General features: G+C 48.1%; 1 protein-coding gene across 12 annotated transcripts in view; it reads left to right on the forward strand.

Moving 5' to 3' along the window:
- The window catches only part of LOC119446043 (uncharacterized), a 49,910-nt gene that overhangs the window by 10,277 nt on the left and 17,411 nt on the right, over window positions 1–22,222 (forward strand). For all 12 annotated transcript variants that reach the window (XM_049663839.1, XM_049663840.1, XM_049663845.1 and 9 more), the window contains exons 6-9: window positions 3,948–4,058; window positions 9,905–10,016; window positions 11,510–11,688; window positions 13,494–13,747. In XM_049663839.1, coding sequence (XP_049519796.1) covers window positions 3,948–4,058; window positions 9,905–10,016; window positions 11,510–11,688; window positions 13,494–13,747 — 656 coding nt within the window. The remainder of the gene's footprint in view (window positions 1–3,947; window positions 4,059–9,904; window positions 10,017–11,509; window positions 11,689–13,493; window positions 13,748–22,222) is intronic.

A 22,222-nucleotide genomic window follows, 5' to 3' on the forward strand; every position in this document is an offset into this window, starting at 1 on the left:
GTCGCAGATTTAAAGAGTTTCCTTTTTTTGTTTAGTTGGGCCACTGTCGCAGGGTAAAAATTAGTGTAATGTGCGAAGTTCAGTCTAGCTCTTTTCTCACACTTTGTAGTTCATGTTGACTAATAAAGAAATGAATGAGGGTCGAGCAGGCACTTACAAAATCCATAGCATCACAAGGTGCTCGTGTGGAACGGCAGGGCAGTGTCCCCACATGCGTTTTATTCTTGAGCCTTCTTTTCTTGCATTACCAAATCTTTGCTCACGGCAAGAGCAGCATTTTCAGTATTGTAGAAGGGCAATTTATTAAAATAGCTCAAACTATTTTTCTCTTTAGTGTCCCTTTAAAGTCTGCTTAAATGCCTTGTGTATTTGCTCGGTGAACAAAGTGTGTTGATTGCTGGTAGACCGTGTTCTGCGCTTTCGCCATCACATTACCACATGCCTTCTTTTGTTACCCATGCAGCAAGTGCAAGCTTTTTTAATTAAGAGGAAGCTTTAGCTTGGGAGCTCCTAGCTAAATACATGGCAGCGGAGGAAATATTTGGTAGGGCACAAATTTGGTGAGGCTTTCTGCATTTCAAAGAAAAACTTACAATCCAGTGACTGTAGGAAGCAGATATTTTAGTTGTTGAAAATTGCAAATTTTTATAAACTTGTGCCAAGTTTACAACTCTTAAACTCGGCAATAAAATTACGATTTCACAACTCTGTAAACGGCACCTACTAAGACGTATTATCGGAAGACCATGCTCTTTGGAGCCAAAAATTGACCCAAATATCTTCTTGCCTTCCATTGCTCCAGATTGGTGTAGAGCGTTTATACTTGCTTGATTGGATCCCTGTGTCGTCCTTGATAGATTTAGCTTTCGCCATAATCATCATAAACATGTTGGGACATGTATTCCCTGTGTTTTTTTTTTTTTTTTCCAAAAACAGCATTTCTGGCAGTGTCACCGTTTTGGAGTGATCATATCCCTGGTTCAACTTATCCTATCACGATAAATATTTATTTAGACAAATATTATGGCAGGAATTTTCTAATAGTAATTATTTGCCTTGGTTGTTACTATGGGTCCATACTTTGAAAAGTTTGACATGCTGTAACTTTGGTTCATATCAGTCTAGAGCGTTCATTCTTCTACCACTGCATACTCCGATTACTCAAAATCATTTTTATATCACAAATAGTTTCAACAGAACGTATTGACACCGATTAGAAAGGGACGATGAAACACACCTGGCCTCGCTATTGCCACTGCTCGCTGTAAAGCGAGGATGTCTCGGACCAGCGTTTGTCGTCGTCCCTTTCTGTCCGTGTCAGTACGTTCTGCTGGAAACCATTTCAGCTATGTGCAACCAGCGAGCTCAGGCAAACACTATTTACATATATATGTCAATACTAGTATATATTGCACCACATATATAATTTCATAAATAGCCCACCTCCAATCAAGTTGTGAATTTGTTTATTTCTAGAAAGATATTTACTATGCAAGAAAACTGAATGTATATCTTAGCACATGGAAATACATAAACTCCGCAAGTTTCATCAATATCTACTTGGAAATAAAAAAATTCCCAAGCAGATAAAATTGATGTGTTACAGTTAAACCTGCTTATAACGAACCTCCATATAACGAATTCCTGGATATAACAAAGTTTTTCGATTCCCCGCCGTTACTCCATAGAAGCACATGTATTTGAGACCTCTACGTAACGAAGTGGCAGCGGGAGACCCCCTCGATATAACGAATTTTCACCTCGGACCACCTAGAGATTTCGCCCCGAATTTTGTCATTTTTGCGCGAGCAGCAACCGGAAGCACCTTCTCCGCCGCGATGGAATGCGAAGCGAGCGCACGTGTGCGTGCGTGCGTGTGCGAGGCGGCCCTGCATTCCTCGACCCGGCGATCTTGCCGCCGCGGGCGTGACCTTCCCCCTCCCTTCATTCAGACCTGATCCTACCGCTTGCTGCAGCTGGCCTAGCCCGCCAAGCCGGCACTCTCTCCTTTTCCAGCTGATGTTGCCGACGCGCTGGTACACGCTGTGGCACATCAGACTCTATGAGCGCGGACACGCGCTGTCAAACGCTGGCGGCTTGTGGAAGCGCCGCTGGAGAAGCGAGCGAAGTGACCTTCGTGCTGTTGTCTATCGCTTCAACGTAAACTGAGCGCCGAGAATACGCAGCACGCAGAAAGCTACAAGCCGCCGACGCACCTACACTGCTAGACTCTGCCCCAACGCAGATCGCTTTCAAGAAACGGCCTGCGCGACCGCGCGCCGCCCCGCTATCCCTCCCCCCTCGCTCCCTCGCCGGTGCCTCGAGCGCAACGGAAGAAGGCGCGCTTCCTCCCTGCTTTTCTTGCGCGCGCGAGATTTAGACGCGGTCGTTGGCTCCCCTCGCACATTTTCACTCGCACATACAGCATACGGCGCGCGGCGACTGCGTTACGGCCACGCTAGTGGCAAAATCACGGAGCAAAATCGCGCGGCAACGCGTCATTCCACGTGCTGCAAAAGCGGCAGGAATCGAGGGTCTTGCGGCGTGCCGCGCGGAATGGGTTCTGCGGCAAATGCCGCGTGCCGCGAGATGAAGAACCAATCAAGGAGCGACGAGGGTGACGTCACGGAGCCATCACAACCGGAACGCCGCCGGTCCGCGCCGGGTTTTCAATCGACGATCGTCGTCTCTCGCATGAAACAACGAGCGCTCGCGGTGTTGCTCGCCCGTTCGGAGAGCGCGGGAGACGCTGCCGCGCGGCGAGACGCGCATGCCACGGTGGCCTCGCGGCAAGGCGCTGACGCGCGGCAGCTTGCCGCTAGCGTGGCAGTACCCTTATATACGGAATATCTATGAGCCAAAACCAATTTTAGGGCCACAACGCGTCATGGACACCATCCTTATATAGCAAATATGGATCTCAAGGGCCATACTTTTGCTGGCAGAAACCGAAAATACGTCATAGTTGTCGCCCCCGGCACTTTGGGCGGCCAATGACATCGTCAAGCCACCAAGCCAAGCGACATGAAAAGTCAAAATGGCCGCTGGGGCCGGCGCGGAGGAACGGTCCCACAGTTGCGACGCAACAGCGGGGTTACCAATGCATTGAGTTCTAAGGCAGCTGTGCCGGGACCGGTCGAAAACGACGTAACAGCCGAGAAAACGCAGCCCCCGGGAACGTAACAGCGAGGTTCTACTGTAACACTATACGACGCTACGACGCCATCGTGACGCTCGCTCTTCGTTTCCGATGCCTCGCGCTTGTGCGAAACGACACGCGTCCACGCATCCGGTACCTGATGTGACATTCCGAGGATGAGTGCTTCGACAAAAACTGAAGACGGGTGCGCGTTACAATTGAGGGCGCGTTAGAATCGAGTAAATACGGTAAACGTTTATTTTTAAATTTTCGTGCCGAACCTGCATATAACGAAATCCTCTTTATAACGAAGTTTTTCGGGAATTTGTCAATTTCGTTATATCCAGGTTTAACTGTATAATATACAATGCTCTAAAATGTAGTACCACTCATTTGCAGGCAGGACTTCTGCAAAACCGTCTTAAACATTACAATTTCATGTAATCTGTAAATTCATATACATGCCAAATTTGTTCACTTTAGATGCCCCTAACAGATGCAATTTACAGAACTGCAATGTGTTTTTGGTGCAGAGTTGTAAATTTCATGCTTCTTTTTACTACAAATTTGTTGAAAAAGAAATTGAGGACCTAAACCAAACATCTGCTTCCTTTTTTTCTCAAGTGCAACGAAATTTATATCGGTACAGCAGTTGTCCTGTAAAACAATTTCTGCATTGTAAGTGTATTCGAATAGGGAAATCGTCATTGGCCTCTTAACGGTGCATTTAATTAACGAACAGTATTAGTATTTTTACACCCTGAGCCTTCTGGCCCAGCTAATTTGTAACTTTTGCGGCTTCGTGCAGTCACTGTGCGCAGGAAGAGCCGCAGAACAAGATCATCAGCTGGCAGACGTGCCAGCCTCTCGGATGAGCCTGCTGACTCTGGTTCCGAACCTGTGGTTCCAACATTTAAAGGTGGGCTGCCCATCCATTTGTTGTCACTGCCTTTTCTCTAGGTCGTATTCGCGCAGCTAATACTACTCTTCCAGACCTCGCTTCGACTTTGCAATGCTTCATCGCACCATTCAGGGCTACACTTTTCATTTGATGTGGAATCAAATAAGACCATGTCATTAAAGCTCGCATCACGGCAAGGACGTTTTGTCTTCTGTCTCCTATGAATATACAGTGAAATCTCGTTGATACGATTCTGCATAATACGTTTTTACTTTCCCAGCCAATGTCTTGCAAGAGCAATGTATTTCGAATGATACGTTTTATTTTCCTGTTCTCGTGAAGATCGTATCGAGATTCTACTGTAGTATGTCTACAATGCAAACTTGTGTACAGTGTAACCTCGATGATATGAATCTCACGGGGTCACGAAAAATATTCGTATGAGCCGAAATTCGTATCATTGAAACGCAATTAAAACTAGCTAAATTAAAGAGTCAGAGGTGAACTCGCTCAGGCACATGCACGTACAAAGCATTTACAGTATAGATCACTTATAACGTAACCGTTTATAGTGAAAAACTGGCTACAATGCGGCCTTTTACCCGTTTACCCTCTCGTAGAACTCCATGTATACGCATACCGCTTACAGTGCAGCTGCGTGAGACCAAATACCGGTTATAATGCGGCTTCCGCGGTAAAATCTCGCCAACAAGGGCAGTAGCGAGCACGCTTCTCAACGAGGTGCGCCCACCGATGGGAGAGGAGATCAACGAGGGAGATGCGCGCCTTCACGGAGAGCAAACGCATAGCGGAGAGAAAACGCAACTTCCGTGGTGCGAAAGGCTGTTGGAGTAAGGGAGGGAGGGGGAGGGGGGGCATGGCGACGCCGTGCTACAGCACCAAATGCGTATCTTGCAACCGAACGCAAGGGTCACTGGCGACGCAATCTCCCACGCGAAATGAGCAAAACAGGAAGGTGGCGCGGGAGGGAGTGGGGGGGGGGGGGGGGGGGGGGGCTTTTACTCTGCCAACAAATGCGTTCTTGTACTTTGCGCCTGTGCCGGCTGTCGGTGTTGTCGCGCGCACCGTATCTTGCAAGCGATCTCCACACGGCTCTGACCTTTGTATGCGCCGTGCTTACGCCGCTCAGTTTTCGTTGAAGCGATAGACCGCACGAGCCTTCGCTTGCGGCTACTGCTGCTGCTGCTGCTGCCGCTGCCGCCGCCGCAGCAAGCGAAGAGCCAAAAGGAAAAGCACAAAAGCAACAAAAGCGCCGCCGCATCAAACTCTCTCGCGCCCAGTCGCGGCTTCCGCGCCTCCGCACCAAAAGAGAAAGGGAAAACGCGCGTGACTGCTCGCTGTTCTCTTTCGCGGCTGTCGGTGGGGCGGCGTTTATTCGTATCAACCAACGCGGGTCGAAAATCGATTAGTAACAACCGTTCTCTAGCACGTTGCAAAGTAATGGGGCTAGGCCGGGACCTCAGAAAAATTCGTATCATCCGGAAATTCGTATTAGCCGTGATCGTATCATCAAGATTCCACTGTAGCATGAACTTATCAGTGTACCATAGTGGCGAGAGCTGCACATGCAAAAATGCTTTTCCAACCACATGAGTGTGCCTGTCTCATGTTACAATGCGGGCTCCTTCGTATATCATCTTGGAGTACTAGTGTAGTGCATACAAGACTATACTATTGTACTACAGTCGCCGACCGATTTTTTGGACTTCGCGAGAACCGAAAAATAGTACGAAAAATGGCAGTCCGAAAAACTCGTTCACCCATAAAAGAAATTATTATAAAAAAATATTTAAAATAATGCCCAGCCTCGTACTACGCTTGGAGATGATCAGATTTGCGCGGATTTGCGCAAGACTGACATCGTCTCCGCATACAGTCGACAAAAGCGTCGCCACATTGGCAATCTCCGCTAGCGGAGATCGCCACTGAGATCGAAGAAACGAGCCCCGCTACTTCGCTCGTGACCTCCGCGATCAGCTGCAGCAGCACGTCATTTGCCCCAGCCTTCCCGTTCGGCAGGACCTTAAATAAAGTTGATTTCATTCATTCCCATTTTGCGCGTAGCCCAGCGGAGAAGTGTAATCTTGCTAACTCTGTAAGCACTCGGTAACGGTGCGCTGCCGGAGCCGATTGCAGAGGCTACGCTTCGCACAACTTGGCTCTCGTGAAGTGGCGCCGATCGCACAAATGCGAAGCCGCACACATCTCCGAGGCGCACACCACGTGCAAAATAGCAACCGAACTTTAAAGAAATAATAAGAAACGGATTTCGCAAAAAGTACCTATGACGATAGTGCTGACTGAACAAAAGAAAAAAGTGCCATCCCCTAGAGCGTTTTGTCAGCTAAGGAAGAGCGGGTATGGCCTCCGAGACTAAAAATAGGGTGCGCTCTTGTGCGGTTTCTAATCTTGGAGGCTGTACAGCGGGCCACTGGAAGCCAAGCCTGGGCAAGCCAGCGGGAAATTCAACATGGCGGCCTGCAAGAACGGGTAGCGTGGCTCGGAACGAGCGATTTAGTCCGAAAAATCAAACTTAGCCTAAATTCGTCGGAAAAATTGGTCACGAGAATGCATTAGCTCTATGGGAACCCTGACGGGGCATTTATGAAGTCCGGAATATCCAACAAGTCCGAATTTTCGGAGTCTGAAAAATCGGCCGGCGACTGTATACTACACAAACTTTAGAAGGCACAAGAAGTGCCGTGGCTGTGCGTTCATGTGCCTTTTATTGCCCTCGCTCTGTATGTATTGCACTAGCATTCCAAAATCGCATGAATGCATTTGGCAAATTGGCAAATGCAGCCATCACCAGTGAACAATAAACACACGCAACTCTTGTTCCTTTGGAATCTGAGTCGCATGTTTTTTTATTTACCGATCAGACTGTTTGTTGCAAATCTGCTCCCTGAGGAAGTAGAATTGTGTGTTTGCTGCAGCAGCTGTGCAGCATGTCTGTGGCATTGTGCAGTGCCAGCAATAAAAAAAAAGTTATTACAGCATAGACAGCTTATAACGTAAATCGCTGCAGTTGTGAATTTCTGCACTATAAGCGGCATTGCACTATAACGAAAACATTTTTCAAGGGCATGTATGTGCAAAACTTATTGACCCTTTTCCCGGCGCTTCAGTGAGCGCTGCCATGTTTGATCACGTGGTGACGCGTCCATTGCTTGCCTCAGCTACCTCCGTTGCCTTCGTGTTTACAATGCAAGCGCGTGACGCCGATGCGGCACAGCAAACCTCCATTTCGACACATATCGTAGACTGTGACTGTGCGGACGACACGAAGCTTTGGCCACAGCTTTAGAGGACATGTAAGTGCTTTCAGAGCTCATTACGCCTTGTCCAAACAGCGCGAGCAGCGTATACAGTGCTTGTACTAAAAGCGGGGCTAGAAATGTATTCCAAGCTGTCCAAACTTTCCGCTTATGAATTATATCGGGATCAGTGTGTTCTTCGTTCTTGGCAAACATTTTGAAGCAGCGGCTAGTCTTGTTTCTGACTCGGTAACATTCCTCGGTTCCACTGTGCGGCCACTATCTGATTGTGTATTTTCAGCTTAATCGCTCGCGGGTGTGGTCTGCTGCGATAGATTTGTTCTTGCTGCGCACAAAGCTTGGAATGCAAATGTTCTTTACTTTGTGGTAGCTTGTAGCAAGGACGTATTGTCGCTAGCCCCTTGCTTTCCCTGCGGACCGTCATGAAACGTTCAGCTTCCAACATTCGTGTCTTGTCGGTGTAGTCGCCGTCACTCATGCTTTGGCACACTGATTCAAGTGAGCGCCCATTCACTTATTGATACGTTGGCGGTAGAATGGGCATAAGTTTGCGTGTGAGTAGGGATGGATATGTTTAGATGACGTGCGAGAAACTTACTATCCCAGTAAGTGGCGCTACTTCCTTTTGTAACGAGCAGTACTCACTCTTAAGTGCCGACGTTCTGGAGTTGAAGTCATTTCTTTGAAGGTTAGCTGTACAGTGCTGGCGGATGAATTATCTCTTTTTTATCCTCGAGAAAAGCCGTGCATCGCGAAGGGCCGGCAACACAGGCAGTCCTTATTTAGCAGCGGCGAAACAGGTTGATTATGTTCCTTATATATTCCTTATATTCGCATTCTTTATATGCGAATCACAATTTTTGCAGCTAACTACCGCACACGTCTTCCCTTTATCGTTACACACTTTGCAGCATGAATTGGGCAAAGTGCATTAGCAAACACCCAGTTGCATTCCCGACAGCTGATCGCACAGTTACAGTGCAGAAGCAGTAATGGTTTCGCATTCGTGCGCATTTGCTGAGGCAAGGTATGGCGCGCCGCCGAAAGCGCCATCTCGTTCATCTGGAGCAAACTGCTCCGCAAAAAGGGTCAATAGACCAAGCAGCACCGTGTGTCCAGGAATTGAAGCATATGATCAGGATGGGCCCCCACTTTCGTTGGCGAGATGGTTCTTTCGCTTTACAAGTGCCAGACAGCCACTGCAAAGCATTTTATTGACTCTGCACCAAACTGCAACTTTGGCCACAGACTCTCGACAAGACGGCGCAGTGAAGCCTAGCGACCGTGGATGTCAGGCAGCATGCTGTCACAGGAAGCTCGCCCTGGATATATGTTCGTACCTGTAGACAAATACAGAGATCTAGTGTGAGATCACGTGCAGCCGCCCAACTAGGGGCAGCGCGCGTAAGGCAGTGTTCACGGGTGATTAGCCAGCAACTACTGTTGAACACATATAGCAAAATTTTGTATGTGCGCTGTACGAACGTTTCTTGCGGTAGGAACGGCGAAAGCTCTCATGTGAGCATTCCGAACCGATGCATTTGCAGAGCACGGTTGGACAGTGTTGCGCAGTCAAGGTCACACTCGCTGCATTTTCACTTCGCAGTAGGGCACATCGCAACAGGCAAACACAGAATGCAGTAATGGGCTCAACCAATTCTATTCCACAACACTGGAGTTGTAAAAAGAAAAAAAAAAGCACGTTAATTTCAGCGTCAAAATTCGTTTTTCTGGCCTGCCCAATAATTCAGACATTTTTGCTACCCTGTCTGTGTCCAAAAGAAATCAATCGGTGACTGTATTTACTTCCCGCACACAAGCTGTAGCCCCAAAAAGAAACAATGCGCATGCATTCGATGCAGACCGCGCGCGGCTGACAAATGCCAGGAGCAAAAAGCTTCTTCGTTGCCTAGGCAACCCGCCGAGCACATGCCGCTGGCGGCTACAGAAAGCAGCCGGTCAGGGAGGGTTGCTGCGTGTTGCCCACTCCTGGAACACGCAGCCCATAAATGCTGCTTTCCGCAGTTCCGCAGCTGCTGGCAGGCGGTGACGCTAGTTTATGCTTGCTCCGTTGCAGCAGCAGAAAATTTGCACTTTTTTTTTTCTTAAAAATCAGGCAATTAACTTTGGCAAGTGTATTGCTGCAACGCAGCAAAAAGCTAAGCATGTTGTGACCGCCGCACATTCTGCTGACGTTCTGCTGCTGAGCAGTAGACCACAGGTTCTATTCGTGGCTGTGGCGCTTGTATTTTGATGGAGTTGTAATGCCCATGTACAATTTATGTGCACTTTAAAGAACCCCGGATGGCGTAAATTAATCCGGAGCCCTCCCCACTTCGTTCCTCGTAGCCCACTGCAGTTTTGGCACATTCAAACCTGCAATATTTATTTTTTTACAGACAGTGAGCACTGTGTTCTTTCTTGTCTTCTTGGCTCTAGTATTTCGACCAAAAGGTCAAACAGTACTAAATTGCAGCTACTCTTGGCTGTCATTTTCCTTTTGGCTTGTTATTCACTCTGAGACTTGCTTTTCTCTTCTCCTGCTCCCGATTTCTCATTAACCAGTGGTCGACCAGGAAGCCTCAATTCTCTTGACGGAGGTCACGGGACAAGAGAAGACTGTCGTCTGTGCCGAGTCCGTTGTTCTGCCCCCTCCAGACAAGGTCAAAGGGCCCAGGTATGTCGTGCCTTGTGCTTTGCATTGGCATCCGAAACACAAAGGGTCACGACAAGTTAGTTGCGAATCTCTAAAGGGGCAATAAAGAGAAAACTGCGCTATTTATTCGAATACTGTAAGGCGAGATCTTTTTCCCCAGATCCTTAGCCTCGAAGTCACACCCCCGCCTTATAGTGAATTTTGTCTTTAGGTGTGGCTTTACGGCAGCGCGATGCCATAAAGCCACACTATAAGGCAAAATTTGGAGATAACCCGCACTCGTCGTGGTGAAGCCCCGCCCCTTATTTCATGGTCGCCATTTTGCGTTCTGACTGTTTTAGTAATTCAGCATTTCAGGCAAACCCTGCCGAGTCTGAATAATTTGTCGGCTACTCTATGTTGCCTTATATTAGTGTGCATACTTCGGGGGGGGGAGTTCTTTTTTCTTGGTCCCCGAACTGATCTCGCCTTATAATCAGACCGCCTTGCAATCTAATAAATACTGTGAGCTGTATTAGTACACTTCTGAAATGCCAAAAGCAAAGCCACTCTTACCGTGAGAGACAGGCTTGTTGAGCCAGAAACGATGGATAATAAACAAGACAGGTGGCGACACCACCTTGGAGGCACCAGTTTGCCATGACATCATGGATTTTGAGGGCTCGTGCTTGAGCTTAAGTAATTTTTTATTGGTAAAGATGATAAATTCTGCTGCACCACTTTTGCCCAAATATGGGAAATTATTTTGAAATCTGTGACGTCGCACTGATGTGTAGAAGTTCTGGTGGGAAAAAATAAATTGACCGTTTACTGCCAATGTTTTGAAACTCCCAATAACGCAAAAGGAAAGATCAGCCTTCAGCTGCAAATATGTCTGTTGATATGTCATACAAGCAGTGACAATGCTTCCAGAGTACAATTAGCTGGTCAAACCTGGTTTTACGTTTTGTTGTGGTGTTTCTTTGAAATACTATAAGGGTGGATCAAATGAAAACGGAACACCCGGATTTGTGAAAAGTGAATTGCATAATTAATTCTATGAAGTTGAGGTCACTCAAAGACGCTACCAGCTACCAGCCCAGTGCGTTGCGAAATGTCGGTTCCGAAAGTAAGCTTTGCTTCAATGCAGCAGTGTTATACCTCTGACGCATGTGCGCTCCAATAGTGGTGCTGTGGATAGATTTGAATAATCGAGAGTAAAAAAAAAATAATAAGTTACGCTCCGAATTTTTGTCTCGCTTTATTTGTACACTGAATACTGTACATATTCTTTTGAAATCAGTTCTTCCCTTGACTTGATGCAAATAAAAGTCTAACTTTTAGCACCTATATACGACAATCGTAACTGAAGTTCTCAAAAATCTGCCATTTTACTATAAAATCCTAAGGGTTGGCAGGTGCATATGGCTCGCCTCAGGCACCATCAAAGATAAATTCTCAGAAGGGCTCTTTTGGCTGGTGTCTTTTTTGGAACCTTGTGTCATGGCGGGGATGTCTTCTCGTTTCCTGCTCAGCGTGAACGAGTACAGCGCAGCCTTCAGCTATAGGCCAAAGATCCCGCGTACTCCAAACACCGTCAACAAAGACACGAGTCCCTATTGCTACGAGGAAGACATCTGCAGCAGCCCCGTGCAAACACGTCAGAGGCAGAGACCGTCTGAAACTCCCCTGCAGCCATGGCCTAGAAAGTCTGGTTAGTAGTACACCATGCCCTCTTTCTTTATAAATTGTAGCATTTTTGAAATTTTTACTTTCTCAATTTTGGATAATGTGATAGCTCTGATGACCTTTTCATCGTACATGCGTTTACACCATGCATTAGCCTCTGCTGTCTAGCTTCGTCATCACCTTGCTGGCTTGTTAACAGTCGGCAGCTGGGCTCTGCAACTATAAATGAGTTTTTAGAGCAGAGACGCACATTAGTGAACTGGAGAGCTGGTGTCAGTTGCTTGTGCACAGTCTGTTTTTGTTAATTTGACACCGATGCCGTATGCCAAATGGATTCGAATTGTTCAGTGCTTGGGTTGCGAGTGCTCAACGCGTGCGGGCACTTGTAATTTTGAATACAGTTAAGTAAACAGAGGCTGAACGTATTCAACCTTCTTTTACACAAAAATCGTAAGCCCAGAACATGGAGGGTGCATGGTGATTGCTGAGCTGCTGTGAATAGATACACCATTGCACAGCAGCCAACTCTCCTGAACTTCCCATGATGCTTGCGAATTTCATGTCGTTCTACGATTTTACAAAATAAGTTCTGATCTCGAAAAAGTCTTTGAAGTGTTGAAATGTGGGGCAGCTCAAGATTGAAAAAAGAAAAGATGCAAGACCCCATATGTCCCAAGCCTAGTCTCAAATACAGTTATACCTTGATACAACGAAGTCGATAAAAGTGAACTTAGTTATATAGAAATTCAACCTTTTATAATTGCAGTTTTAATGAGAGGGACCGGAAGGATTTCCGAATTATTGGGCAATCAGGGAATAAAAATGACTTTCAATTGGGACAAAAAATTCATTTTGTTAATTGTAAGAGTCGACGGCTAAAGATTTCATGTCGTGTGTCCGTGACTGCAGCCGATGCCTCTGGCGGCGGCTCGGCAGGTTTCGACCAGAAAACTGGACACTGGCCGAGTAGCGTCGGAAGTCGCTGCCTCTTCTCGCCTCGCAACGTTTCAATATAAGTTCCTGTTGTAGATCTGTGTTTACTTGTGTTTACGCAATTGCATCACGTGCAACACATGCACATGTAACACTCAGTGTATTAAGCACAGCTTCGCTGTTCTACCATCTTCATGGAGTGGAAGGGGCAGTGATTCTTCAACTGCTACAGCAAGCGAGTGCCAAACCCTGCAAAAAGCTATGTACTCGGCTCACAACAGTTGGGTATTTTTTGGCTTTGGAGATGAATTTAGTTCGTTATATTCATTGACAGAACAATTTAACTTTGTTAAAACGATGTTTTAAATACGTGGATCTCTATGTGGATTTCAAGGGGAATTTCATTTACTTCGTTATATCCCGTTTCGTTATAACGAGGTTTGAGAGTAATTATGGGCAACTGTGGAGAGCCAGCCAGCAAAATTGACATATTGTTTTTGTGTCAGCGATAGCCAGTGCCCCCATTGGTTGGGAAAATGCACAACACGCCTGCTAGCCTTACGGTCAGAAAACTTTTGTTTCTTGTTACAACTGCAGATGTAACAGCTGCACAATCGCTCAATATTTTCTGTCCACCCACCACGGTAGTTTAGTGGCTACGAGAGTGTGCTGCTGAGCTCAAGGTCACGAATTCTATCTCTGCCATGGCGGCTGCATTTCAATGGCGGCGAAATGCAAAAATGTTCATGTGCTTAGACTTAAGTGCACGAACCTTGGGTGGTGAAAGTTGATCCGGAAGCCCCCGCTACGGCCTCGTGATCATATTGCGGTTTTGACATGTAAAATCCCAGTATTGTAATATTTGCTGCCCTCGGCCCTTTCTCCCTTTGTTTTCAGAAACTCTACATAGGAATTCGCGCAGTACCAGGAGAAGTGGGCTAGCAGAGCCCATCGTCTCGAACAGTTCCTCGCCACTACAATCGGCATCCCTGTTGGAGTGCGCCTTCGTTGAGTCCCCCACCTCTACTCCACCATCACGAGGCAGCGACCCAGCTGTTCCCGAAGAGGCTGTGCCCATTGATGACACAGCTCTCGGAGAACAGGCACCGCGGAAAAGGACGGCGAGAAAGTCTTGCATCTCACGAGCCAGTGTGAGTAGCCATGAATTTGCGCCTGCAAAGCGTAAACAAGTGTTCACCATCCTGTTTATGCAGTGAGCTCAGCCAGAACAGTGCACCTGGCATTAAGCATTTATGGGCAGGGTGTTCTTTGCAAAAAAAAAAAAAATGTGCCAGCACAATCTGAGTTGTAAAAAAAGTCACAAACCAGTGTGAAATTTTTCTCATGTGGCACTGTGATGAAAATGATGGTGTAGTGACGTTAGATTGGTGATGAGACTGTAATGAGGTTTGGGCCCAGGACCACTCACCAAGGAACGCAATCGACCACTCGAGTGCACACAAACACAGAATGTATATTAACAGCACAAAGACGTACAGACATCACGATGGACACGTACTTAAGTTTGTTAATGCATGCAGTCCCGAAGCTGCTACTAGAGTGTCCTGTTATATATTCTAAAGTCTCTCGCCGTGCGTTCCTTTTGCGCGGAGCCCGTTGACGCGTAGAGGCCGATGTCGGTCCCGAAGGGTCGGCTGACGGCTGGACGACGTCACCATGGGCCTACCCACGGCATCATGGGATTTGCAGCTGCAGCAGGGACGGTAGCAGACACAGCCGTGGTAGCCGTGCAACAGCTCTCGCTACTGCTCTCGCCTCCGGCAGCAGGCTGGTCGTGGCAGTGGCCCGGGAAAGCGACCCCCTCGCCTGGCTCCCTGGACCGGTTGTTCAGCAGGAACACAGGCCCTTCAGGCTCCCTGGACCGGTTGCCCCGCTCGCCTGGCTCTCTCGAACGGTTGCCCCGCTCGCCTGGCTCCCTGGACCGCGGTTGCCCCGCTCACCTGGCTCCCTGGACCGGTTGCCCAGCAGGAACGCAGGTCCTTTGCGTCCAAGGACGGCGTAGTGGGCGATCTGGGTTCTCTGGACCGGGCGTCCAGCGAGAACCGGCTGGCCTTCAACGCCGAGCAGCTCCGAACACTTGCACGCACCACGCGCCACACGATCACACCACTTCGTCATCGCCCCCGCACGGCGAACACGGCAATGTCTTTTTGTTTTTCGCGCGCTTCCGTCCATATCATGACAACCCCCGGTTTTAAGAAAGTTGTTTACAACTTTTCTAATGGGGAAGAAGGCGGAAAACAAAGGCCAACGTGTTGCGCGGAGGTACACTTTGATAACGAGTGCACTACATGCGTATACAACTATTGTTTTAAAATCAAAGTCAGTAAATGTCTTTTTGTCCTTCAGCACTCCAAAGTTTTAAAAATTTCAACTCAATGGTGGTATACACATAGTTGAGCGATTTAAGCACGGCTCAGGTAATCCGCTCCGACGTTATCCTACTCTTTGTCATGTTGACTGCTTGTAGAATGGGCGCATTGCCGAGCTTATTCTTGAAAATGCTGAACGCTTGATCTTGAGCTGGTCCCCACGCGAGACTGTTGTTTGGTCCTTTCCGTGTGAGGTCTGTCAAAGGCTTGGTGACCTCTGTTATGGCAGAGACCTGCTGCACTTGTAAAGGTTCGCGTTCCTCATATTTCTTGAGCATATTGATGTGGAATATTTTTCTTTTTCCACTTATGTTCAAAACATAGTCGACCTCGTTCTTCCGTTCGATGACTTCAAATGGACCCTTCCATTGCATTAGCAATTTGTTGGAATCAGTCGGCAGTAGAAGTAGCACTTTATCCCCAACGTTTAACTTGCGAGGACGGCTCTTCCGGTCAAAGTAGGTTTTTTGCTTTGCGCGTGCCTTCTCCAACTCGTCATGGGCGAGTTTGCATGTTTCCTCAAGGCGATTTCGAAGATCGACAAGATAGGTGTATGTTGTGCGAGTTTCGCCGTCGATATCTTCATTGGTCCACAGCTCCTTGAGCACTGTCAGTGGTCCCCGTACGTGTCGGCCATAAATCAATTGAACAGGCGAGAAGCCCAGGCTTGCTTGCGGCACCTCTCTGTAGGCGAAGAGCAGTGGAGCAAGGTACCTGTCCCATGATCGAGGTTTGTCCTGGCACATCCTCTTCAGCATGGTCTTCAGGGTACCGTTGAACTTCTCAACGAGCCCATTCGCCATGGCATGATAGGGAGTCGTTCGGAGAAACCTGATGGCAAGTAGACGGCCCACCTCTTCCATGAGTTCTGCTGTGAAGCTTGTTCCTTGGTCGCTTACGATCTCTTTGGGTAGACCAATGCGAGAGAAGATCTCAATCATTCCCTCTGCCACGTGCACAGCATCAATTGCAGGGAGAGCAATGGCATCCGCATATCGTGTGGCAAAATCTATGAGGGTCAGTATATAGCGGTTGCCACGGTCCGATTTCGGTGAAAAAGGACCAATTAAATCGACCGCAACGCGCTCAAAAGGTGTACGTATGATAGGCATATTGCCCAGAGGCGCAACACCTATTTTGCCTTTTGGTGTTGTTCGCTGGCATTTATCGCAGGACTTGACGAAACGTTTCACGTCGCCATGCAGATCTGGCCAGTAAAAATCCGCCAAGACTCGATCAGTCGTGCGCCGAATGCCTTGATGGCCGGCCATAAGACCTTCGTGTGCCACTTCAAGGATAGGTCTTCTAAACATCTTCGGCACGACGAGCTGGTTAAATGTTCTGCCGGTAGCAAGACAGTACTGTCGGTAGAGAAGCCCACCTTTTTCAAGGAACGAGTAGCAGTGGCTTTTTGGTGACTTGCACTTTCTGTCGACTTTAGCAAACAGAGATTTCAACGTTTTGTCTCTCTGCTGTTCCTCTGCAAATTGGTCTTTGGTAACGTCACACCACTTTATCTTTGGTGCGCACAATGGAGTCGTCTTATTCTCTTGTGGCTTGACCATGGCGGAAACATAGTGAGGGTGCTCCACAGGTACCAATTGCACACTCGAGTTCAGCGACGCAGTGTCTCTTTGGTCGGCTGTAGCATGCTTCCAGTTAATATCTGGCTCGTGAGGTCCTCTGACACCAGGTATGTTTCCGAGCACAAGATCATAAAGCGGCTTGTTCATACATAATGCTGTGATTTCTCCAGTAAAGTAGGGTGTATTTACGTGGAGTCTGGCCTCTGGCACATCAATTACAGAGCCATCAATAAGCAGGACTCTGCTACTCTTTCCGGTCAAACGCTGGTCGGGAACTATGTCTCTTCGTATAATTGCAGTATTGCTGCCCGTATCACGAAGAACCCTAATTGTTCGACCGAGAACTTGCCCTTCAACTACTGGCATTCCTTCCACCAGAAAAACGGGTTTTCTTTCATCCGGTTTTTTATCAAACGTGTCCCGACTTTTCCCTTTCTTGTGTTTTCCAGTTGGGTGACACAAAGAAAAATCATCGCGGTTCTCGTTGACCACGCAAGCTGAACTTTTCTCCTTATGCCTCTTCATGCTCCAGCAGTCGTCGCTCTTGTGACCAACCTTCCCACAGAACTTGCACTTTGTCACTTCTTTAGCTTGGTTGCGACATTCATGAGCTTGATGCCCCAGGCGCTTACAAAGCATACACCTTGGTGGTGGTTTTCTTGGAGCGTTAGTGGGATTCCTATTGACGTCTATTGCGTCCTCCGGAACCTTCCCGAGATTCGATAGGTGCTGAGCTTCAATGAACCGATCAGCCGCATCAGCTAGCTCTTGGAGTGACTTGCATTCTCGTTCTTTCAGGAATATAGTAAGCTTTGGATGGCAACACCGGATAAACTGTTCGGCGACCATGTGATCTCGAAGGCTTTCGAACGTTCTGGATACGTTAGCCATGTCAATCCAGTGGTCGAAGTACCCTGAAAGCCTAGCAGCTAACTGTCTCCCGGTTTCTCCATCCTCTGCCCTTGCCTTGCGAAATTTCTCCTGATAACCTTGTGCAGTGAATCGAAACCTCTGCAGCAAAGCTTTCTTTACTTTCTCATAGTCTAATGAATCAGCGGCAGTCATTCGGCCAATTACTGTGAGTGCTTCACCACTCAAACACATGCTCACCGCTAATGCCCACTTCTCTTGTGGCCAATCCTGTCCTGTTGCCACGCGCTCGAACCTTTGCAAGTACGCATGCAAATCATCGCGTCGCTCATCGAACAACGGAAGCAACTTTTGCGGGTTGAGAACTGAAGAGGCGGCACTCGGAAGAGACATCGAATCAGTGTTGATTCGTGCGGATTCACTCTGAGCTCCTTCTTGGAGCTTCAATTTGAGCTCAAGAATTTGTCGAGTTCTTTCGTCGGCTTCCTTACTTGCTTCTCTCTCCGCAGCTCGTTCCGCTCTTTGTTTTGCCTGTTCATTCTCAATCCACGTACGCAATTCCACACCGGACAGTCCTAGCTGTGATCCAATAGTGGCTAATCTTTCTGTATCCATCGTTTCGTTTCTGTGAGCGTGCACTCGAGGGAGGATAATTTCCTTCGATGATTTTACGAGCGGTATCCTGGCAGGCTCGCCAGATTGTGATGAAAATGATGGTGTAGTGACGTTAGATTGGTGATGAGACTGTAATGAGGTTTGGGCCCAGGACCACTCACCAAGGAACGCAATCGACCACTCGAGTGCACACAAACACAGAATGTATATTAACAGCACAAAGACGTACAGACATCACGATGGACACGTACTTAAGTTTGTTAATGCATGCAGTCCCGAAGCTGCTACTAGAGTGTCCTGTTATATATTCTAAAGTCTCTCGCCGTGCGTTCCTTTTGCGCGGAGCCCGTTGACGCGTAGAGGCCGATGTCGGTCCCGAAGGGTCGGCTGACGGCTGGACGACGTCACCATGGGCCTACCCACGGCATCATGGGATTTGCAGCTGCAGCAGGGACGGTAGCAGACACAGCCGTGGTAGCCGTGCAACAGCTCTCGCTACTGCTCTCGCCTCCGGCAGCAGGCTGGTCGTGGCAGTGGCCCGGGAAAGCGACCCCCTCGCCTGGCTCCCTGGACCGGTTGTTCAGCAGGAACACAGGCCCTTCAGGCTCCCTGGACCGGTTGCCCCGCTCGCCTGGCTCTCTCGAACGGTTGCCCCGCTCGCCTGGCTCCCTGGACCGCGGTTGCCCCGCTCACCTGGCTCCCTGGACCGGTTGCCCAGCAGGAACGCAGGTCCTTTGCGTCCAAGGACGGCGTAGTGGGCGATCTGGGTTCTCTGGACCGGGCGTCCAGCGAGAACCGGCTGGCCTTCAACGCCGAGCAGCTCCGAACACTTGCACGCACCACGCGCCACGCGCCACACGATCACACCACTTCGTCATCGCCCCCGCACGGCGAACACGGCAATGTCTTTTTGTTTTTCGCGCGCTTCCGTCCATATCATGACAGGCACATTTAGAAAGTTATGCCTGATAAACACTCCTTACTAGAATTTTTCACGGGCCAGCAAAGATGCACAAAACTTTATCGTGCTTGCTTATAGAACTTCGGCTGAAATTGCGTACACGTGTATGAAGCAGCGAGAAAAATTGCGAAACAGTTTGTTTCAGTATCACTTGCATTATTTTTGAAACAGTGGTCTCAAATATGCTTTATCGATGCAAGTAGTTGCAGGACAAATTGCACGAGCCATATTTTGAGTATTCTGGGTTGTTGAGTCTATTTCCAGATGCTGCAGCCATATTTCGATTGAAGCCAAATGCAAAAACGCTTGTGTATTTGGTAGCACTTTAGAGGGACAATAATAAGAAACACTGAATCGTGTAGCCTAAGTTATTTTCAGAACAACAGTTTTGTTAATTTTGCAATAATGTGTTGATTGTTATAAAAGTGAAAGTAAAAGTTTCATAAATATCGCACTGAAACCAGAATGCTGGTACGTCAGTGACTTTCACAGATTGAAAGTGTTTTCGGTTTGTATTCAGGTTCGGCAAAAGTTCTTGTAAACTTGCTAAGTTCAGATATTAGTCTTTCTTATAGTACAGTGTAGTCCATCTTTACCAAATACAAAATTAACTAGGTTGAAGCAGGTGCCTTAAGAATCTATGACGTCGTGGCAAGCCAGTGCATGAACTTGAGACGGCGTGGTCACCCGTCGTTGGTTTCTGCCTCCATTTTGGGGGGGATTGCCAAACTTTGTCATGGTAAGAGCGGCTTTTTGAAACTGTATGAGGGTAATTTACTAATACAGCTCAAATTATTTTCTCTTTAGTGTCGCATTAAAACATCCCACCCAGCTAGTCAAAATTAATGTGAAGCCGCCCTTTCCACCACTCCCCATGAGCAGTTTATTTCACCATTCATTTAGGCATGTACAGGCTCAAATAACTTTCCACTGTGCATTGTGGGGTCTCACATGTGCTCTTGGGACAAAGGAACAACAACACAGTAGTGCAAACAATCAAAAGGGCATTTATTGCATCTTTCATACACTAATGCACACTAGCCGAATTACAACCAATAGAACATTCACACGGGCGCGCGACCAATCAAGGAAGTTCAACTCACCGCGACCCGATAGCGAGCGAATACGTTCGCCCATGCTATGACACCATCGCCTAGTGACTAGTCGCTCACGTGTACAGTCACGCGAACGGTGGCGCGCTCGATCGATCCGTGTTCGTCCATACCGGTGTCCTGCTCTAAGCCTCGCACGACGATCGCGCGAAGCGGGCCGGCGCACGCGCGAAGCGTCCGTGCGTGTTGGTCGCCGATCCCAAGCCAAAAAGAGAGCGCCTCCGACCTTTTTCTCCCAAGTGACCCCGCCGTTCGGTGGCGTTAGCATCGCGACACTAGCGCCATCTCTTGCAACGCGCCGCAACCACCGCCGGGCTTAGCCACGCAGAGAAGCCAGACTACAGGAGACATGCGGGGAAAACAACATCAGGGGACGCGGGAGAGTCGCGCATCCCCACAGCATCTGAGGATAAATTTTATTTTTTTAAGGAACACAGCCCACTAAACCCTTGTTTTGTGAGCTTCACTTGATTTTCTCGATAAAATGGAATGAGGCAAGTTGCGTGGGTTACAAGTTTTATCTGAAACTTAATGTGACTGAACACCATGGCAAAGTTGTGAAAACAGTGACAAACAGTCACCATCTCAAGATTTTCAGGTATCTTGCTGCGTCTTTTTTAACTGGGTGTTGGTTTGTATGCAGTAAAGGAACGCTTAACAGTAGCAGAAGCTAGGGGCGCATATTTGTCTTCGTCCAACGCCCTCTGGAACTCCAGCATATTCCCCGGTCAGAACCTTTTGACAGTTGTTTCAGTGCCTGTGATAGAAACGACAAACTTGCCGGTGTTTCCGTTGGGCCCAGGATCCTTTTCATAATGACACGGCACTCGGGAGCTTTTTACACGAAACGCAGACTTTATACAGACACGCTAATACGATACAACAATTTATACCCGTGCCACACGGGCACGGAAAATGGCATTTAGCAGTTAAGGCCTTAAGTTCCTGAATGACATTTTTTTCGGCCGAGCTGCTACACGTACAAACTTAATGACATTTGACCCGATGATGTCGATAGCAGCGTCTTCTGAAGGGAGCAATTTTAGAGCTTCTGAAGGGAGCAATTTTAGAGCAATAATAAAAAAGATAAACATGGACTTACAATTTTAATCTACCTTCAAATTTAGTGAAACGTAGAAATAAGCATACTACGGTGCCGACGTGTAGTTTGGTGCTGTCTTCTTCTAATGCACCAGCACTTCTTCTAATGTTGTTGTTTTTATTGCATTACATAAGACCCAATGCGCTGGTTTAGGTGTCCTGTATGGCTTAAACACCTGGAAAATTTGTTTCCAGCTGAATAGGATGCCGTTTCAAATAATTTAAGTAAACCACACTGAGCAAGCTTTGGCGTCGAGAGTACGCATTTCTCAGTCGAATGAGTTCTGGCGAAGGCCTTCAGGTACGAATGACATTAACGCGAATGCCATTTGAACTGCGCGTGTGGCACCGCGCGAATGACATTAAATCTTAAGGCCTTAGCTACTAAATGCCATTTTCCGTGCCCGTGTGGCACGGGTATTACATGTATGTGGGCTAGTGTTCGGAAGTTGTCCTTCTATAGGAAGACGTGCCTAGCACTCGTGCATCACCACTCGCCCGTGTGCATCGTCGTTGCGGTACCCGTGACGGTGGTCGTTGTGGCTACGTAGCTGCTGTCAGGCACCAGCTCAGCTGGTGTGATCTTGCAGCGGCCACGTCCTATGCCGTCACCACCACGCCGCACCTTGTCGCGACGTTGAAGCAGGGAAACAGCAGGCCGGTAAAGCACCAGGGGCGGTATTCTGTAAGAGTCTACCTAATGGACTGTCCATTTCGCCATTTCGGCGACCGTTGATTCGCTGCTGCTTGACGTGCAGGAAAGTGCCAGCCAGTCTCCTTCCTGCACGTCAAGCAGCAATGAATCAACGGTCGTCGAAATGGACAGTCCACTAGGTAGACTCTTACAGAATACCGCCCCAGGCCACTGCTGTAACTTGCCAGTAATGTCTGACCTGCAACGCCTCGGCCGCTAGAACGGCGGACTCGGTCGGCAGACAGGTAGCTCAGGCGCCCCGGTGGCCAGCAGGAAGCACTGCACCAGGCCGCT

The sequence above is a fragment of the Dermacentor silvarum genome, chromosome 3, assembly GCF_013339745.2.
Source record: "Dermacentor silvarum isolate Dsil-2018 chromosome 3, BIME_Dsil_1.4, whole genome shotgun sequence".
In the NCBI taxonomy this organism is placed as follows: domain Eukaryota; kingdom Metazoa; phylum Arthropoda; class Arachnida; order Ixodida; family Ixodidae; genus Dermacentor; species Dermacentor silvarum.